Source organism: Sciurus carolinensis, chromosome 4 (assembly GCF_902686445.1).
Source record: "Sciurus carolinensis chromosome 4, mSciCar1.2, whole genome shotgun sequence".
Taxonomy (NCBI): Eukaryota; Metazoa; Chordata; class Mammalia; order Rodentia; family Sciuridae; genus Sciurus; species Sciurus carolinensis.
Genome location: NC_062216.1, coordinates 151,666,108 through 151,684,371, shown reverse-complemented (window position 1 = coordinate 151,684,371; position 18,264 = coordinate 151,666,108). Strand labels below are relative to the sequence as shown.

The 18,264-nt window shown below is 38.4% G+C and overlaps 1 protein-coding gene across 1 annotated transcript in view; it reads left to right on the top strand.

Moving 5' to 3' along the window:
- Positions 1–1,108: 1,108 nt before the first annotated feature.
- Positions 1,109–18,264, top strand: part of Ndufa12 (NADH:ubiquinone oxidoreductase subunit A12) — a 33,462-nt gene continuing 16,306 nt past the window's right edge. Inside the window, exons 1-3 of the mRNA XM_047549989.1 lie at positions 1,109–1,266; positions 2,352–2,434; positions 6,996–7,083. Of these exons, the coding sequence (XP_047405945.1) occupies positions 1,181–1,266; positions 2,352–2,434; positions 6,996–7,083 (257 nt within the window). The 5' untranslated portion in view covers positions 1,109–1,180. The remainder of the gene's footprint in view (positions 1,267–2,351; positions 2,435–6,995; positions 7,084–18,264) is intronic.

The following is an 18,264-nucleotide window of genomic DNA, read 5'->3' as shown; positions in this document are numbered from 1 at the left end:
GAAATACTGCTAACTTTTTTTGGGGGGGAGGGGGGATTGAATACAGGGGAGCTTAAAACTGAGCTACATCCCCAGCCCTTTTTGAATTTTTTTTTAGATTTTGAGTCTGCCTGGGTTACTTAGGGCCTCCCTAAATTGCTGAGGCTGGCTTTGAACTCTCCATCCTCCTCCCTCAGCCTCCCAAGGCGCTGTGTGCCAGCCATATTGTCAACTTTTTAAGGCGATATAATGGTGATGTAGTTATATTTTTTGAAAGAGTTCTTAGATATACTGGAAAATATTTCAGGTAAAAAAAATGTTAAGTGCATGTAAATCACAGTTCAATATAAATTCAAATATGGCATGATTTTGAACAATTGATGAGTCTAGGAAAATTTGATCCTGGTACTGGAAATTTCTCTTTGGGGGTTGAAGAATTACTAACATAAAATTACACTATTTCTCAGAGTGCAGTCTTGGGGTCCATCAAGAAATAATACTATGTTTCAATTTTTTAAAGTCTTAAAATTGGGAAATTTTGTAATTACAGAATAACACATACATCTTATAAATCTTGACATTTTAAGGAAATTATATGGTAGAATGGAGTCTGAGAGCAAAGAGCGAGACTCCCCTGCCAACACATCACCAATGTATGTACTCAGTTTCATGTGTACTCATGTGTGGTCAATAGTGAATTCCTTAATAGTTATCTCATTTCTAAATAATCTTGGCGCTAGAAGGGATTTTTGGAATAGTCTGAGCCAAATATATTATATATATACATATTTTTTTTTCCCCTTTTGCGGTGCTGGGGATTGAACCCAGGACCTTGGGCTTGCAAGGCAAGCATTCTACCAACTGAGCTGTATCTCCAGCCCACTGAGCCAAATATTTTTAAATGAAGAAACTGAAATTTCAAATGGAGGAACCCGGTTATTGAAAAGTCTTGTGTAGGCGAGCTTTCCACCGCGCACTCGGTTTCTATAGGCAACTTCTGACAACATCCAAGTTGACGGTGCTTTCGGTTTCCAGAGGCGCCCCCTCAGGAAGCCAGCTGCAGCTCTGCGCACGCTCAGAGCTACCTATACGTCTTGCACCAGTTTCGGAACCTTTGCGCGTCGGCTCCCTGCGGCTGAGTGGCCGCTTCCGCCCGGTGGGTTTTGCCCGGTGCACCCGGAAGGCGGGACGTGCAGGGAAGATGGAGTTGCTGCAGGTCCTGAAGCGCGGGCTGCAGCAGGTCAGCGGCCACGGCGGTCTCCGTGGCTATCTACGAGTTTTCTTCAGGTAGGCGTCCAGAATTATGCTCTTGGTCGCTAGGGCTGAACTCAAGCTGCTTGGTTCCCTAAGGAAGGACCCAGGCTTGGGTCACCTTGGATAGTCTCAAGGACAGTCGGCCCAACCTTTGCCTGGCAATCCCGGGGCCAAGGTCTGTCCCGGGCGTCCACAGGACAGAACGGAAGCCATCTCTAGAGATGGAGCTGTGACTTCGAGGATAGGGCTGCACCCCCGCCCCGCGCCCTGGAGTGTAATGAGCATTAGCAGACATTCACTTGGTGACCTTGGGAAAGTGTTTTCCCTGCACTGTCCTTCAGCTTCCTCCCTGTACGATAATAGGTTGAAGGAGGTAAACGAAATGAACTTCACTATTCCAAACATCCCTGACGGGCACATCATCCCCGAAAAACGATTTGGAGACCCAGAGTAGAATGAAAGAACCCAGAAACATTCGTATCAATTTTAGAAGATGAAGCCGAGCACGGTGGCGCACACCTGTAATCCCAGTGATTTGGGAGGCTGAGATAGGAGGGTTGCAAGTTCGAGACCAGCCTCAGCAACTTAGTGAGACCCTATCTCAAAATAAAAAATAAAAATGCAGTGTTTGTGGCTTAGTGGTTAATTTCCCCTAGGTTAAGTCCCCAGTACCAAAAAAGAAAAAAGATGAAATACTTCGGCTCCCTGCCTTCCTGAAGGATTTGCTTACTCCTAACCTGTTGGCACAGGGATAGTAGATAAAAGTTCTATAATTTGAAGATGTTGCATTTGTATTTTTAGTGTAATTTGAGCACATCAGTTGCATTAGTTTATCTTTTCCCATCCTGTCTTCACGATACTGGGACAGTGGGGGCAGCATGAGCAGGGATTCTAGACTACAGTTCTTAACCTGAAAGTGGATTCTTCAGCATTAAGTGGCAAGAGCCTAGAGGTAAAAGCTAGAAGTATACAACCAATGACCATCCTCAGCATCTTCTCATTTTTCTAATTGATGTAACAGTCTTTGTGTCTGAAAGTTGGTATTCTCACTTTATTTTGGTTTGCGTTTTGAACAATGAATCATTTTAAAATGTCTGTTTTCTTTGGGATATTTACAGAGCAAATGATGTGAGAGTTGGTAAATTAGTGGGGGAAGACAAGTATGGAAACAAATATTACGAAGACAACAAGCAATTTTTTGGTGAGTGCAGTATTTTTGGCATGAATAATTTAATGGGTTTGGGATTTGATATATGAGTATTTTTCATACTGTACAAAGGAGCTCTTACAGATACTTGGAAAAGAATCAGAAACTGAGTAGAAAAAAACTAAATGATTAACAAAAAGTATGAAAAATGCTAATTTTCACTTGTAATTACAAGAATGCAACTTAAAAAAAAAAGTTTTACCTTTTTTTTCCCCTACCAAAGTTAGCAGTACTTTTCCATGTGACATATCTCAGTGTGGGGGAAAGGGATAGGAATAGATTAATTCAGGTATTTTTGGAGGACAGTGTGATAATGTTTGTGAAAAATTATACTGCATCTATCTTTTGTCGCTGCACTTCAAAGAATTCATTCTATAAATATTTTTGTGAGACAAAGACACCTATTGCAGCATGGTTTTAGTAGGAAATCTCAAAAGCAATATTATTATGCATCAGTTGATAGTGATGAATTTACACACTTTTTAGAATGCTTTTGTGTCATTAAGAATGATATACTTGGGCTGGGGTTGTGGCTCAGTGGTAGAACATTTGCCTAGCATGCGTGAGGCACTGGGTTTGATCCTCAGCACCACATTAAAAATAAACAAAATGGGGAGCTGGGGATGTAACTCAGCTGGTAGAGTTCTTGCCTCACAAGCACAAGGCCTTGGGTTCAATCCCCAGCACCACAAAAAATAAAAATTAAAAAAATAAATAAGTAAAGGCATTGTGTCCATCTATAACTAAAAAAATTGAAAAAGAATGATATACCCATAATTTTATATACAAAGATGTTAAAGGTATGCATAACAAAGTTCTCCAGTTGTAGAATGTTTGTATCCTCAAGGGAAGAAAATATATACTCTTGGTGTACATACTACATTTCAAAAGGAAACACAAGAAAGTTGGAATCATATGATGATGGTTCAATATTCTGTCTCTTCATTTTATAACTTTATGACCTGGTTAACTTATTATCTTCTCTAAGCTTCCGTTTTCTCATCTAATGTTGTATGAAAAAATGATGAAAAGTGAACAGGAGGAACTTACCCTAATGGAGGGTTTCTCAACCTTGAACTTACACCATGGCCAGATAATTTTTTGTAGTGAGGTGCTTTCCCAGGTGTAGAATGAGCAAAAGCATCCTTGGCACATACCTACTATGTGCAAGTAGCATCTTTTCTCTATAGGTATGACAACCAAAAATATCTACAGACGTTGCCAAATGTTCTGTGAGGCAAAATTGCCCTCTGGAAAACCACTGGCCTAATGCGTGGTACATATGTACTCAGTAAATAGCAGCACTATTATTATTATTATTATCATCATTACCTCCTTGAATTGTTGAGTTTTTTTCCATGTGCTTTTGTTGTTTTTATAATAATAAAAAGATTCTAAAAAATGATTCTCTTGATTGAGATGAATAGTATTAAATAGGAAAAAACAATTAGTCTTCATCCAAGGGAAAAATGTATAATGTGAAGTAATGACCTAACATTTATTGAGGTGCTCTGCTAAACAAATAACATGCATTAACTACTTTAATCTTCAAGATTTCTTTGAGGCAGACACTTTAGTCTCCTCATTTCCCCCTATTTTCAGATGAAGAAATTAAGTCATCATCATCCGACAGTGAAGAATATTTCTTGCCAGGAGTGGTGGCGCACACCTGTAATCCCAGCGACTCAGGAGGCTAAGTCAGGAGGCTCAGGAGTTCAAAGCCAGCCTCAGCAAAAGTGAGGTGCTAAGTAACTCAGTGAGACCCTGTCCCTAAATAAAAATACAAAATAGGGCTGGGGATGTGACTCAGTGGTCAAGTGCCACAGAGTTCAATCTCCCATACCAAAAAAAAAAGAAAAATAATTTATCTTAGGAATATGTGAACCATGTGTGGTTACATTGGATGCAATTTGGTATATAAGAATTAAATAACTTCTTTTATACTGTATAGCCATACTGTTTTTAATACAGAAACCATACCATTTTAGACGTGAAACAGATTATAAAAGATAATCTAAAAACTATTGATGTAAAGGTGAAGAAACCAAAGTCCAAGAAGTGTCCTAATCAGAGACTTAATCAAATAATAGAAACAGTGTCAGAGTCCCAGAGCAATATTCTCTCTGCTCATCACTGTTACAGACTAAGTTAATTTACTTTCTTTCACTTCTTTTTTCTTTCCTCATTGAAAATACATCTGTCTTCATTTTTACTAATTTAAGAAAATGATATGTTGCAAAACATTAAAATTTAGTGTATGAAGTAAAAAATGAATGTCCCCCACCTCGTATTCCTCTTTTAATATTTTATCTTGTACTTAGATATTTAAGACTCTAACAAATGTATAAACCTACACTTATTTATGGGATTATATTATGCATATTTGTAAACTGAAATATTTTTGGTTAAAAAATAGGACCATTTTTCCATATTAGTTAAATGTACCTACAGCATTCTTTTCTGATTGTCGTTTTGTTTTTTATTTTTAAAAAATCACAGCACTATTTTTAATTAGCACAATATTCCACTCTATAGAAGAACTGTTATATTTTCAAACTCTTGACTGTTGCCTCTACTTTGTGCTGCAGGGAACTTGCTTGTAACTACATCCATATTCATTTAAATATTCTAAAAATAAATTCCTGGAAGTGGAATTGCTGGTTCTATGGACTTTTAACATTTGGATAAATATATTGTATTCAATGCCTATCAAAATGTTAAATTAAGGCCCAGGTCTATCATTGTAGCCTAATTCTATTGTCATTGCCTAATATATGAAACCTTTCTCAAGGTCTCCTGCATCTGCCTTCATATTTCCTTGCCTCAGTAGAATATAATTTACTCTTAGCTAGCTGTCCTTAAGATTGATTTCTCTAAAATTAAAATATATCTTTTTAAAATTTTTTTTGCGGTGCTGGGGATTGAACCCAGGGCCTTGTGCTTGCGGAGCAGGCACTCTACCAACTGAGCTATATCCCCAGCCCTAAAATTTTTTTTTTATAGTTGACAGTGGACCTTTATTTTACTTATTTATATGTGGTGCTGAGAATCGAACCCAGTGTGTTGCACATGCTAGGCAAGCGCTCTACCACTGAGTTACAACCCTAGCCCATGAAAATATGTCATGATTGATACCTGTATTTCTTTTAATAAACAAGGTCAAATATAAATAACACTAGTCAATATTTGTTGATTATATTTTTGCTTAGGAAAATCCTATAAACTAATTGCAGATTAACTTTTTTGTAATATTTCTTAAATTGTCAATGGACCTTTATTTTTATTTATATGTGGTGCTGAGAATGGAACCCAATGCCTCACATATGCTAGACAAGTGCTCTACCACTGAGCTACAACCCCAGCCCTGCAGATTATCTTATTAATTCAGTGTTTCCAACTTGTGGCAGTGAGGAAGAGGTAAAGGGAATTACTACTTATTGTGCACTTTGTGGAGAGGGGTAGGTGAAGGTACTGGGGATTGAACTCATGGACCCAGGGTACTTTATCACTAAATCACATCCCTAGTCCTTTTTATTTTTTATTTTGAAACATGTTCTTGCTGAGTTTCTCAGGGCTTCACTAAATCACTGAGACTGGCCTCAAACTTGTAATCCTCCTGCCTCAGCTTCCCAAATCACTGGGATTATATGAGTGCACTACTGTGCCCAATTTATTGAGCATTTATACACCCAAAGCTGAAATATGTATATGTGTTTGATATTTAATTTTCACAGCAACTCTAAGACATTGAAATAATAATCCACTTTTTTTTTTTTTTTTTTTTTCCCATGCTGGGGATTGAACCAAAGGCCTTGTGCTTGTGAGGCAAGCACTGTACCCAGTGAGCTATATCCCCCGCACCCCATCCACTTTTAAGAAAGAAACTGAAGCTAATAAAATTTGCCTGATAGTAAGTAACAAAACCCTGATTGAAACCCAGGTCTTAATTTAATGACCTAATAGAAATAGTTTTGTAAGTGGTGGTTAGGCTACCAACTACTAAATGTGTTAAATTAAAACATGTAGCCACACTGTTTTGATGACATGAACTGTTCTACTTACTAACCATCATTTATAAAGTTTTCTTATTATATATATTTCATAATTTTCCAAAAGGATCAGAGATAGTTGTTTTAAAATATTTGTGTGGAATACATTTCTGCTCTGGTCTCAGGAAGAGCACTTTAGTGAATAGAGTGAGCAGCTGGGAACACATTCTCCTAACCCTTTCTGCTACTGCCCTCTGCAGGGAACTGGGGAGAAGCAAGGATTCTTCCCTTTGGGAAGGTGGGATCCCCACCCACATTACTGAGTTGTCTCAGTCCTTGGTTCAGGGACCTTGCCGTGGGGGCAGAAAGGCTGTTGATAAAGCTTACCTGCCACACATTTGCCAGAGCTTGCCTTCACTAATACACCCATGGTTTTATTCCTCTAACACTCCTCTTATGTAAGAGCACATAAAAATGTTTTAATAACAAGGTTGTCGTCTTTGATAGTATGCATTTACACTTTGAAAAAAGAAGGATTTTCTTTATTCCTCACATCTTTCCACCAGGCCGTCACCGATGGGTTATATATACTACTGAAATGAATGGCAAAAACACATTCTGGGATGTAGATGGAAGCATGGTGCCTCCTGAATGGTAAGCTAAGTCACCATTTTATTTCATTTAACTTGGCAGTATTTCATTACACAAATATTTATTGAATATTTACAAGGCAGTCAGTGATCTTGTGAAAGACTTTGCCCCAGTTATAATGATTGTGTAACAAGTTAACCCTAAAGCTTAGTGACTTAAAACAATAATTATTTCTCTCGTTTTTGTTGGTGAGGAGTTGAGACAAGACCAAGCAAGGATGATTTGTCTTGACTCTCAGGTGTCTGGGACCTCAATTGGAATCATCTAAAGAGTTTTTCACCTCATGCCTGGCAGTTAATGCTGGCTATCAGCTGGAGGCATACCTGGGGCTGTGAACTGGACAACCTTTATGTTGACTAGGCTTCCTTAGGCAAGTACTCTGAGGAAGAGCAAGCTAGGCAAAAGCCATAGTACCTTATCGTAGTCTTAGATCATCCAGTATCACTTCTGTATTCCATTGGTTGAAGCAATTAGAAAACTCTGCCCAAATACAACAGGAGGAAACAGGCTCTTTACCTTCCTTCCTTCCTTCCTTTTTTCTTCTTTCCCCGCCCCTTCTTTCTTTCTTCTCTTTTTTGCTTCCTAGGCGAGTGTGCTATCACTGGTTTTCATCCCCTATTTAATTTTTTGAGACAGAGTCTCACTAAGTTGCCCAGGCAGTCCTCAAATTTGCTATCCTCCTGCCTCAGCCTCTCAAGTGGCTGGGATTGTAACTCTCTTTTGATAGAGGCATGTCAACATCACATTATATATTGGGGTTTATAATGGTGTGGTGTGTGTCACCTATCTATCAGGGAAAGGTGAAAAGAACCCTGGCTCTGATCTTCTCTAGCAGTTTGCCTTTGCATAAGTTTTTTGATTTTTCTGAGGCCTAGTTTCCTCATCTGTAAACAGAGAACCCTAAAATTTCTTAGGTCTCTATAAACTATGTTTTCATAATGTGCATATTTTTTAAATGAAATTCTAAATGCTGTTATTGAGTGAACTATTTCAAAGCAAAGTACTTACCTATTTTGTAGGTTGCAGAAATAAATCTATTTGGTTGATATACACTTGAGCTTTGGAGATGCTTTCTAGTTGATCTAGAAAATCTCACCAAAAAACTAGAAATAAGTATATCAGAGGGGCTATGGTATTTTATTTTAGTTTAACTTAATCAGCAAAAATAGTCCCATTCTACTTAGAAACCCAGGCATGTGACATAAGTGAGTGAAGTGCAGATATTGTTACTAGGGTACTAGGCTCCAGGGGTTCAACAAATCTGCCTAGCCACTAACCCCCAAACCAAACCAAAGGTAGTGGTGAAAGCAGGAAAAGAACTTTAGTCAGTGACCACATTAGGAAGGCAGAGATTCAGCATCTCAGTCCTGTCTTCAAGGTGCTCATAGGAACTTTAGTTTTAAATGGAGGAAGAATTGAGGCAGAGCGTAAGAGGTATATATATAATCAAGCCGCCTGGTCAAATTGTGCTCTGGTTGATCCTTCTTTTGGTTCTCATTCTATGAGGTGACTCTGGAGAATCTCTTATTGTTTGAGGGGTCCAATTTCCACTTGCTGCTCAGAGTTTATCAGATCTGTGATCCTGAAAGGAGACAGTTGATTCCCATGAGATGATTGCTTCTGCTTAGAGGCGGCAGTTTCATCATGGAGTGATTTCTTAGAATGTATAGGACAATGACTGAAGTCTTCTAGGTACCACTTCAGGGGTCTGAAACAGGATGCTAACTCTTGAAGGAAGGGGAAATAGATTAGCTAAATTTAGAGCTAATAAACCTTGCATTACTAGTTTTTAGATGAGCACTCCTTAAAAGATTAACATGTTTGCATGCAGAACTAAGTAGGAACCCATTCCAAAACTTAAGTGATAAAGGAGACATACAAAATGAAGACAGAGATGCCACACTTTATTCTGCTTTTAGTTACCCATAGGACATCTTCAGGCCTAAGGGTCACTGCTTAATTTAGCAAAGGCAGCCTCTCCAAGTTCATGTCAAAATACAAGACAAAAGGGAGTAGTGAAGACCACAATGAGCTGAAAAAGCACAAGTACACTGCATCAGAGGACAGCAGCCCTGTTCAGCTCTTCTCATTCCAATAGTAAGAATTCCACCAACAGTTTCCAGATGATGATTTTTCTAAAGGTGGAAATTTGTATTTCATTGTGAGTGTTCTTGTTTTTTCAATGTTAATTTTTTAAAAGTATTCAAAAATTTAAATACATCATATCTAACAGACCTTTCCACAGTGACTGTATCTGAGCTGTCTCTGTATCTGTGTTCTATATCTGAACTGTCCAGTAGGGTAAACACTAACTTCATGTGGCCCAGAGCACTTTAAAATATAGCTAATGCAACTGAGGAAGTGAATTTTTTACTGTGTAGGCTGAGCAAAACATGTCTGTAAGATTTCACCTATAACTAGTTTTCAAACTGGCCTACTATTTGGATGAATTGAGAACATTAGTATCTTTTTTTGGTGGGGACTACTAGAGATTGAACCCAGGGTTGCTTAACTACCGAGCCACATCCCACATCCCCACATCCCCAGCCCTTTTTATTTTTTATTTTGAGACAGGGTCTCACTAAGTCTCTTTAGGCCTCCTTAAGTTGCTGAGACTGGTCTTGAACTTGTCCTCCTGCCTTAGCTTTCTGAGCTGCTGTGATTACAGGCATGTGCCACCACACCCATCTGGGAGCATTGGTAACTTAAAGTTAATTAGTTCTTAACTTGAGGAGGCAACACTGATTAGCTTCCTTGTGCTACATTTGGGACTTGATTTGGGGCTGTTTTAAATGAGAAATAATAATCTGCAGTTCTGTTAAGGTCTGGGGAGCTATGGTTTTAGATTTAGAACTTTACCTCTTAGGGGGCATCAGTATGTGAGGAGAACTGTCAGACCACACTCTCAAAGTGGAACACAGGCTCTAGGAGCTGAGGTGTATCATCCTAGTTTTTGTTTATTTGATTGTTCCTTGAGTGGAGTTGATCCTGGGAGGATATGGAAGTCATGTGGACTGTCTTGTTCAGAATGACATTTGTCTCCTTCAGTATGCTCATCTAACACTGATGCTCATGGTCAACATTTTGAGAGATGGGGTTGGGAGTTCTGATTTAAATTATGTGAAATGAAGCACAGTTAGAATTATAGGAAAAATCCTGGAAAGATAAAGCACGGTTCATCCCAGCAAATCCTTTTATGTAATCACGTGTAAGTTCTCATGAAAAAAAAAAAAAAAAAAAAAAAAACTGAGTGTTAGAAGATAAGATCACTCTAGCAGGTACCTGAGGGCAATTGAGGATACAAAGCTAAATTTCTTTGTGGAAAGGAGCTTCCTAAGGGCTGAGTACCTTTGATGACCCTTATTTGTATGGGAAATTTATAGTTTTGTGTTGAGTGTAAGAAAAAGTGGTATTAGAGAGGCTCAGTTGTTTGTTTCTCATACCCCCACCAGTGTGATACATTATAGAATTCTCAATTTGTGAATTCTTACCTTTAATCCATAAATAAATTTGAAATTTGATTGATTTATCTTTAATTAGATGGCCATATACTATTTTACACACAGCATAATATAATTGCAACTTATCTTTATTCCTTTAATATTTACTGAGTACTTACTACTGTTGTAGGCACTGAGGTACAATATTGAGTAAAACAAGGTATTTAACTTTCATGGGAGGAGGTAGAAAACAATGTATGTGGTACATTTGAGGTAGCAATAAATGTAAGGAGCTGGGATTGTGGCTCAGTGGTAGAGCACTTGCCTTGCACTTGTGAGGCTCTGGGCTCGATCCTCAGCACCACATACAATGAATAAATAAAATAATGCTATTAAAAAAATAAGTGTAAGGAATACAGGGTTAGGGAAGGCTTCTTTAAGGAAGTGACATTATAGGAAAGACCTAGAAAAGGGATTACAAGAATTCCCAGCAAAGGGAACCACAGGTACAAAAACCTGTATGGTTGAGGTGTATAGCTCAGTCTGTTAAAAGAACAGCAATGTGGTCAGTTTGACTGGAGTGTAATGGGTGCAGGGAAGATGTTAATAAATGAGGTAGGAGAAGCAACTGGGCCAGATCATGTAGATCTCGTAAGCCATGGTAAACACCTTGGCTTTTTTTCTAAAGTTCATTAGAAGGTAAGGTAGTTAGGATGTGATTTAATTTACTTTTTAAAAAATTTTTAAAAATATTTTTTAGATGTTGGTAGACCTTTATTTTATTCATTTATTTATATGTGGTGCTGAGAATCAAACCCAGTGCCCCACACATGCTAGGCAAGGGCTCTACCACTGAGCCACAACCCCAGCCCTACCTTTGTTTTTCTAAGAAAAATCCCAGATTTTTAAGAACAATCTCAGATTTTCAGAGCCATTACAAATATTTGAATCGTTTCAAAGTAAATTGCCAAGATGATGTCTCATCACTCCTAAATACTTTAGTGTGTAATTTCTATGAAGAAGGATATTCTCATATATAACTACATTTAACCATCAGTATGAGGAGATTAACAATAATATGCCATGTAGGGGAGGCAAAATTTTGCATCTCTCCTCTTAGGACTTTTCAACTGGCCTGAGCATTCAAGGGACATAAATTCAGATTAATAAGAGAAAAGCATACAAACTTTTTGGCTTTTTTTGTTTGTTTATTGGGTATCAAATCCAGTATCACATACCTTCTAGACAAGCACTGTACCAATGAGCTACACCCCCAGCCCTATTTAATAAAATTTTTGCATGACACAAGAGCCTTTATAAGAAAATCAGGACTAAATGATACACTTAATGTTTAATACTTATATTCCGATGTACTAGTAAGCTTTCTATCACTATAACAAAATACCAGAGATAAGTAACTTAAAAAGGGAAAAGGTTTATTTGGGATCACAGTTTTGGAGGTTCCAGTCCATGACCAGTTGGCCCCATGACTTTGGACCTGTGATGAGGAAGCACGATGTCACGAGAGTACATTGACAAAGCAAACCACTCACCTCATGGGGAGGAAGTAAAAGAAAGGATGAGGAAGGGGTTGGAGTCCCCCTATCACTTTGAAGGTGACTTAAAGTCCTCTTAGTAGGTCCCTCCTCTTCTTTTTTTTTAAGGCACAGACAGGTTTATTTAGAACAGTAGATACATATTCAAGGGAAGGTGAGGGCAATTTCCAGAGATGCCTTTGGGGTGTTTGTGGACTATCTCCTGAGGGGAAAGACAGCAACCCCTTGGTGTTGGGATGTTAACATTTTATAGCAGACTGGTCTGGGGGCTGGACTAGAGATAGAGCCAGGGTGGAGTTACACAATTTCTTGCCAGTTTTCCTTGTACTTGCACATTTCCCTCCTTTTACTGAAGGATTAGTTATTCCTGAGCATGTTCTGCATCTCGGTTGCTCCTGGCCATTTCGTCCCTCTCTTTATTTTACATCCAAGTCTCATTTCCCCCCAGGCCCCACCTCTAGAAGGTTCTACCACTTCCCATCAGTGCCATCCTGGGGACCAAGCCTTTAACAACAGCTAGACCTTTGGGAGACATCAAGATCCAGACTGCAGTAACTGCATTGGACGGAGAGTAGTACATTTTGAAAATGTGACAAGACATACTGACTTGGGCTAGAGTAGTCCAGAAGAACTGGGTGAAGAAATGGCAAGGAAGATAAGGATTAGTTTAACCCATTAAGTCCCAAGTTCTCAGTTGAGTGAATATTTTAATGAAATTCACAGGTGCATTAAAATAGGTTGGAAATCATAATTTAGAGCTTATTACATAATTTTATCATAATATTATCAGTGATGTAATTAATATTAATAAATATTTCAAAAGAACTCTGAAAAGAAATATTTATTTCAGAGTTACCAAAAGTAGTATATTTCTTGCTCAGTTTAAGTTTTGTAGGTTTTCTCTAAATGAGATGATGGAATATAATAGGTTCATGAGTTTATTTGTACGTATTTCCCTCCACCTCGACCTCCCCTCCTTGATGAAGAGCAGTGCTCTCCTTTTGGTATAGGGACGACATCTTTCACATAACAATTTCATCTCCTGCTTTTAAGAAACAGAAGGAAGATCAAAGTATTCTTCTTGTACCTGCTAATTTTCAAGTGCCTTTAACTTGAAATAGTCAATATCCACAGCAGCACATTTTAAGGTAGCATGTTCTGAACTCCTTCAACTGCTATTCCCTAATCTTCAGACCCCATTCAAGTTTCATCTTTTGTCACAACAATGTCCATAGCAAGATTTCATACCTTTCATGGCATCTTATATTTCTTTAGTTTCCTTCACACTGGAGTGGATCCTCAGCTTTTCCTTGGTTTTCATGACCTTCACACTTTTGAAAATGACATTAAAGTTGTGTGTAGAATGATCCTCTGGGTTTATTGAATGTTTCATTATGACTAGGTTCAGACTGCATGCTTGACAGGAATGTCACAGAATGCTGTGGTTTTCTTGTTGCTTTCTATAAAGTAGCTCTCAATTTTGATGGTTTTGTTATTAATGAAAGCTTCTATTACTTAAGAGATGTCTGCCAGGTTTCTCCATTCTAAAGTTAAGTCATTGTCCCTTTGTAATTTATTAGCATTTCATGGGGAGATATGTCAAGGTTATATATCCCATTGGTTATCAAACTTTTAATCTATTATTTATTCAATATCAATGCCTACTTTAATCAGTGGGTTATAATCCATTACTATAGTTAGTTTTTTTGTTGCTCAAATTGCTCTTAGCTTGACTAAGTGGGAGCTCATTTCTACTGCATTTGGGGTTTTTTGAAATGTCTCCATCATTCCAGGAGCATTTTCTTGCTTTCTGACTCAAGATGTTCCAGGTTCATCTTACAGTTTCCCCGTCTTTGCCTTTTCTCCAGGGAGACCTGTGTTTGCTTGCTTGCTTCCTTACTTGTTTATTTTTTTAAATGGAGAATGGTATTTAAAAACTTAAGATCTGAATGCAAGGTATGCTCATTGCTCTTGGGATTTCAGGGCTCCCAAACCCCCTGAGGACAAGCAAGAAAAATATATGTACACGGTTACCTTGTCTCACTGTGCTTTCATTCACTGCACTTCTCAGATACTTCATTTCTTTTACACATTGCAGTTTTGTTGGCAACCCTGCGCCCACCCAGTCTGTTGGCACCATTTTTCCAACAGCATGTGCTCCTTTCTTGTGTCTTTTTCACATTTTGGTAATTCTTGCAATACATAATATTTTCATTATGTGTGTTATGGTGATCCGTGATCAGTGACTTTTGATGTTACTGTTGTAGTTGTTTTGGGGTGCCACAAACTTTACTCATATAAGTTGGCAAGCTTTATCAACAAGTATTTGGTTTTCATGACCTTTGGGGTGTTTTTTGTTGTTTTGGAATCAGGGTATTGCTAAGTTGTTGTGACTGGCCTCACACTTGTGATCCTCCTGCCTCAGCCTCCCAGCTCCCTGGGACAGGCATCTGACACCATGCTGGGCAAGTATTGTGTGTTCTGACTGCTCCATCAAGGGACCATTTCCCTGTCTTTCTCCCTCTCTTCAGTCTTCCCTCTTTCCTGAGACATTACATATTGAAATTAGTTTAGTAAGTAACCCTAAACAGTGGCTTCTAACTGTTCAAGTGAAAGGAAGAGCCCCACTACTCTCACTTTAAATCAAAAGCAAGAAGTGATTGAGCTGAATGAGAACAGCATGTGTAGCTGAGATGGGCCTTTTGGGCCAGTAAGCCAAGTTGTGAATACAAAGAAAAAGTTGTGATTTTTTTTTTTTTTTTTTTTTTTTTTTTTCAGTACTGGGGATGAACCCAGGGGCACTCAGCCACTGAGTCACACCCCCAGCCCTTTTTTAATATTTTATTTTGAGGCAGAGTCTCGCTAAGTTGTTTAGGGACTCACTAAGTTGCTGAGCGTGGTTTTGAACTTGCAATCCTCCTGCCTCAGCCTTCCAAGTCGCTGAGATTACAGGCTTGCACCACTGCACTGAGCTACAAAAAGGTTTTTGAAGGAAATTTAAAGTGCTTCTCTAGTGAACATATAAATGAAAAGAAAGCAAAACAGCCTTATTGCTGATAGGGAGAAAGATTGAGTAGTCTGGATAGAAGATCAAACCTGCTACAACATTCACTTATTAAGCCAAAGCCTAATCCAGAGAAAGGTCCCAGAGTGGTGAGGAAGCTACAGAAGAAAATTTGGAAGCTAGCAGAGGTTTGTTCATGAGTTTAATAAAAGAAGCATCTCCATAACATAAAGCACAAGGTGAAGCAGCACGTGCTGATGGAGAATCTGCTGCAAGTTATCCAAAAGATTCAGCTGAGATAAAGATGAAGGTGACTACACTGCCCAACAGATTTTCAGCATAAACAAAACAACCTCCTATTGGAAGAAGATGCCATCTAGGATTTTCATAGGGAGAGAGAAGAAATCAGTGCCTGACTTTAAAAGTCTCAAAATATAAGCTGACTTTCTTGTTAGGTGCTAATTCATCTGGTAACTTTAAATTGTTCTGAAAATCATAGGGCCCTTAAGAATTATACTAAAATCTACTCTGTTTTAAAAAAAAATTTTTTTTGGTTGTGTGTGGACACAATATCTTTTTTATTTAATTTTATGTGGTGCTGAGGATCGAACCCAGCGCTCTACCACTGAGCTACAGCCATAACCCCAACCCCAGCCCCTACAATCTACTCTTATGATCTATAAATGGAACAAGAAAGCCTAATAGAATATCAGTTTACATTATGGTTTACTGAATATTTTAAGTCTACTGTTGAGACTGCTTTTTAAAAAGAATGATTCCTTTCAAATTATTACTACTCATTGATAATGCACTTAGTCATCAAAGAGCTCTGATATCCAATTAAATTAACTTTGTTTTCATGCCGACTAACACAGCATCCCTTCTGCAGCCCTTGGATCAAGGAGTAATTTTGACTTTCACATCTTACTATTTAAGAAATATATTTTGTAAGGCCATAGCTCCCATAGGTAGTGGTTTCTTTGATGGATTTGGGTAAATTGAAAACCTTCTGGAAAGGATTCACCATTCTAAATGCTATTAAGAGCATTTGTGATTCAGGGATTACAACATTAACAGGAGTTTGGAAGAAGTTGATTCCATCCCTCATGAATGACTTTGAATGGGTCAAGATTTCAGTGGAAGAAGTAACTGAAAATGTGGTGGAAATAGGAAGAGAATTAGAATTATAGTGAAGCCTGAAGATGTGACTAAATTACTATAATCTCATGATAAACTTTAAATGGATAAGAAGCTCGGGCAATGGCACATGCTGTAATCCCAGCTACTTGGAAGGTTGAAGCGGGGATTATGAATTTGAGGCTATCCTGGGCAATTTAGTAAGCCCCATCTCAAAAACAATAAAGAGAAAAAAGTAAATTTTAATGAGATGAGAAGCTGCTTCTTATAGATGAAATGGAATCTCTTCTGGTAAAGATGTTGTGAACATTGTTGAAATGACAATAAAGGATTTAGGATATTACATCAGCTTAGTTGTAAAACAGCAACAACAGTATTTGAGAGGACTGACTCCAATTTTAAAAGATGTTCTACTGAGGGTAAAAGAGCATCGCATGCTAGAGAAATCTTTCATAAAAGAGTCAATCAATATGGCATACTTTATTGTTGTGTGTGTCTATTTATTTATTTATTTTTGTACTGGGGTTTAACCCAGAGGCACTTTACTTCTGTGTTACATCTTCAGCCCTTTTTATTTTTTATTTTGAGACAGGGTCTTGTAAGTAGTTTGGACTTCACTAAGTTGCTGAGGCTGGCCTCAAACTTGTGATCCTCATCTTCCTGCCTTAGCCTTCCAGGTCAATGGAATTATAGACATGTCCCACCATGCCTGACTTATTATTGTCTTATTTTATGAAATTATCAGACTTAAGAGAGTAGCTCAGTGGTAGAATATGTGTATATGGGAAGCACTAGGTTCAAGCACCACAAAAGGAAAAAAAAAAAGAAAGAAAATGAGGCAGAGAGAAGGCAAAGAGAGACAGATTACAGTATTGTGTAAGCATAATTTTATATGCACTAGGAAATAAAAAAAATTTTTGTTTAAGTCTCTTTATTGCAATATTGTTTTATTGCTGTGGTCTAGAACTGAACTCCCAACATCTCCAAGGTGTGTCTGTGATGATTTTGTGTGTATACACCATACCACTGATTCCAATCCAACACAACATTCTAGTTTTCTCCCTTTCTGTATTTGTATCTTTTTTTCTTAACACAGTTACTTATTTGATCAGTTTCATTGTATGTAACTAAGTTTCCATTGCTTCCATTCTACCTCCCCCCAGTAAATTTTTTCCTTACCCACTTTGTCTCCAATACCGCACACAGTGTTGCTACCCTTCCACCACCCTGAGGACACCCCTCTCCCCCTGTAGATTCTGACACACCTTGCTGGGCCAGGTGCATGCCTGTATCAAGGACAGATGCCTGCATGTTGACCCTCTTGCAGCCTTTTGGACTCTGGTTGCTGTGAAGGCCAAAGGAAGAGGGTGAGGCAGCTGCTGCAGCAGGTGCTGCTAATCCCACAGGAATTACAAGAAGCTACTGTATATAGTTAGTTGCTGGGGTAGGTGATAGAAGCCCAACTGGCCTGCTAGTGATACAAGTTGTAAAAGTTGAGTTTGTAATAATCTATTATTGTAGAATAAGTTATCCCAAATTTAGCTTAAGACAGTAGACATTAACTCACAGTTTCTGTGGGTTAGCAATTCAAGTGCTATCTAGGTGGGTGTTTCTTGCTCACAGTCGCTCACAAGCCTACAGCTGCGATGCAGTCATTCAGGGCTTGACTTGGGAAGGATTCACTGCCACACTCACTTATGTGGGCCTTTCCATAAGACTACCTCTTGACATTTGCAGCTGGCCTGCCCAGATCCAGCAATCAGAGAGAAATGGAAAGAACACCCTACGTAGAAGCCCCAGTGTTTTAAAATTTAATTGCAGAAGTGGCATCATATTTCTGCTGTTCGTTAGAAACAAGGCAGTCTGTTGTTCCCACTCAAGGAGAGGACATTACACAAGGATGAAACAACAGGAAGAGTTGATCATTGGAGGCCATCTTAGAGGCTGCCTACCACAGGGATGCATTTTCAAGGAAGAGAGTTAACAAAATGGACTGATCGATTGGATTTTGAGAGGAAAAGAAGTCAAGCATAGTTCCCAGTCTTTT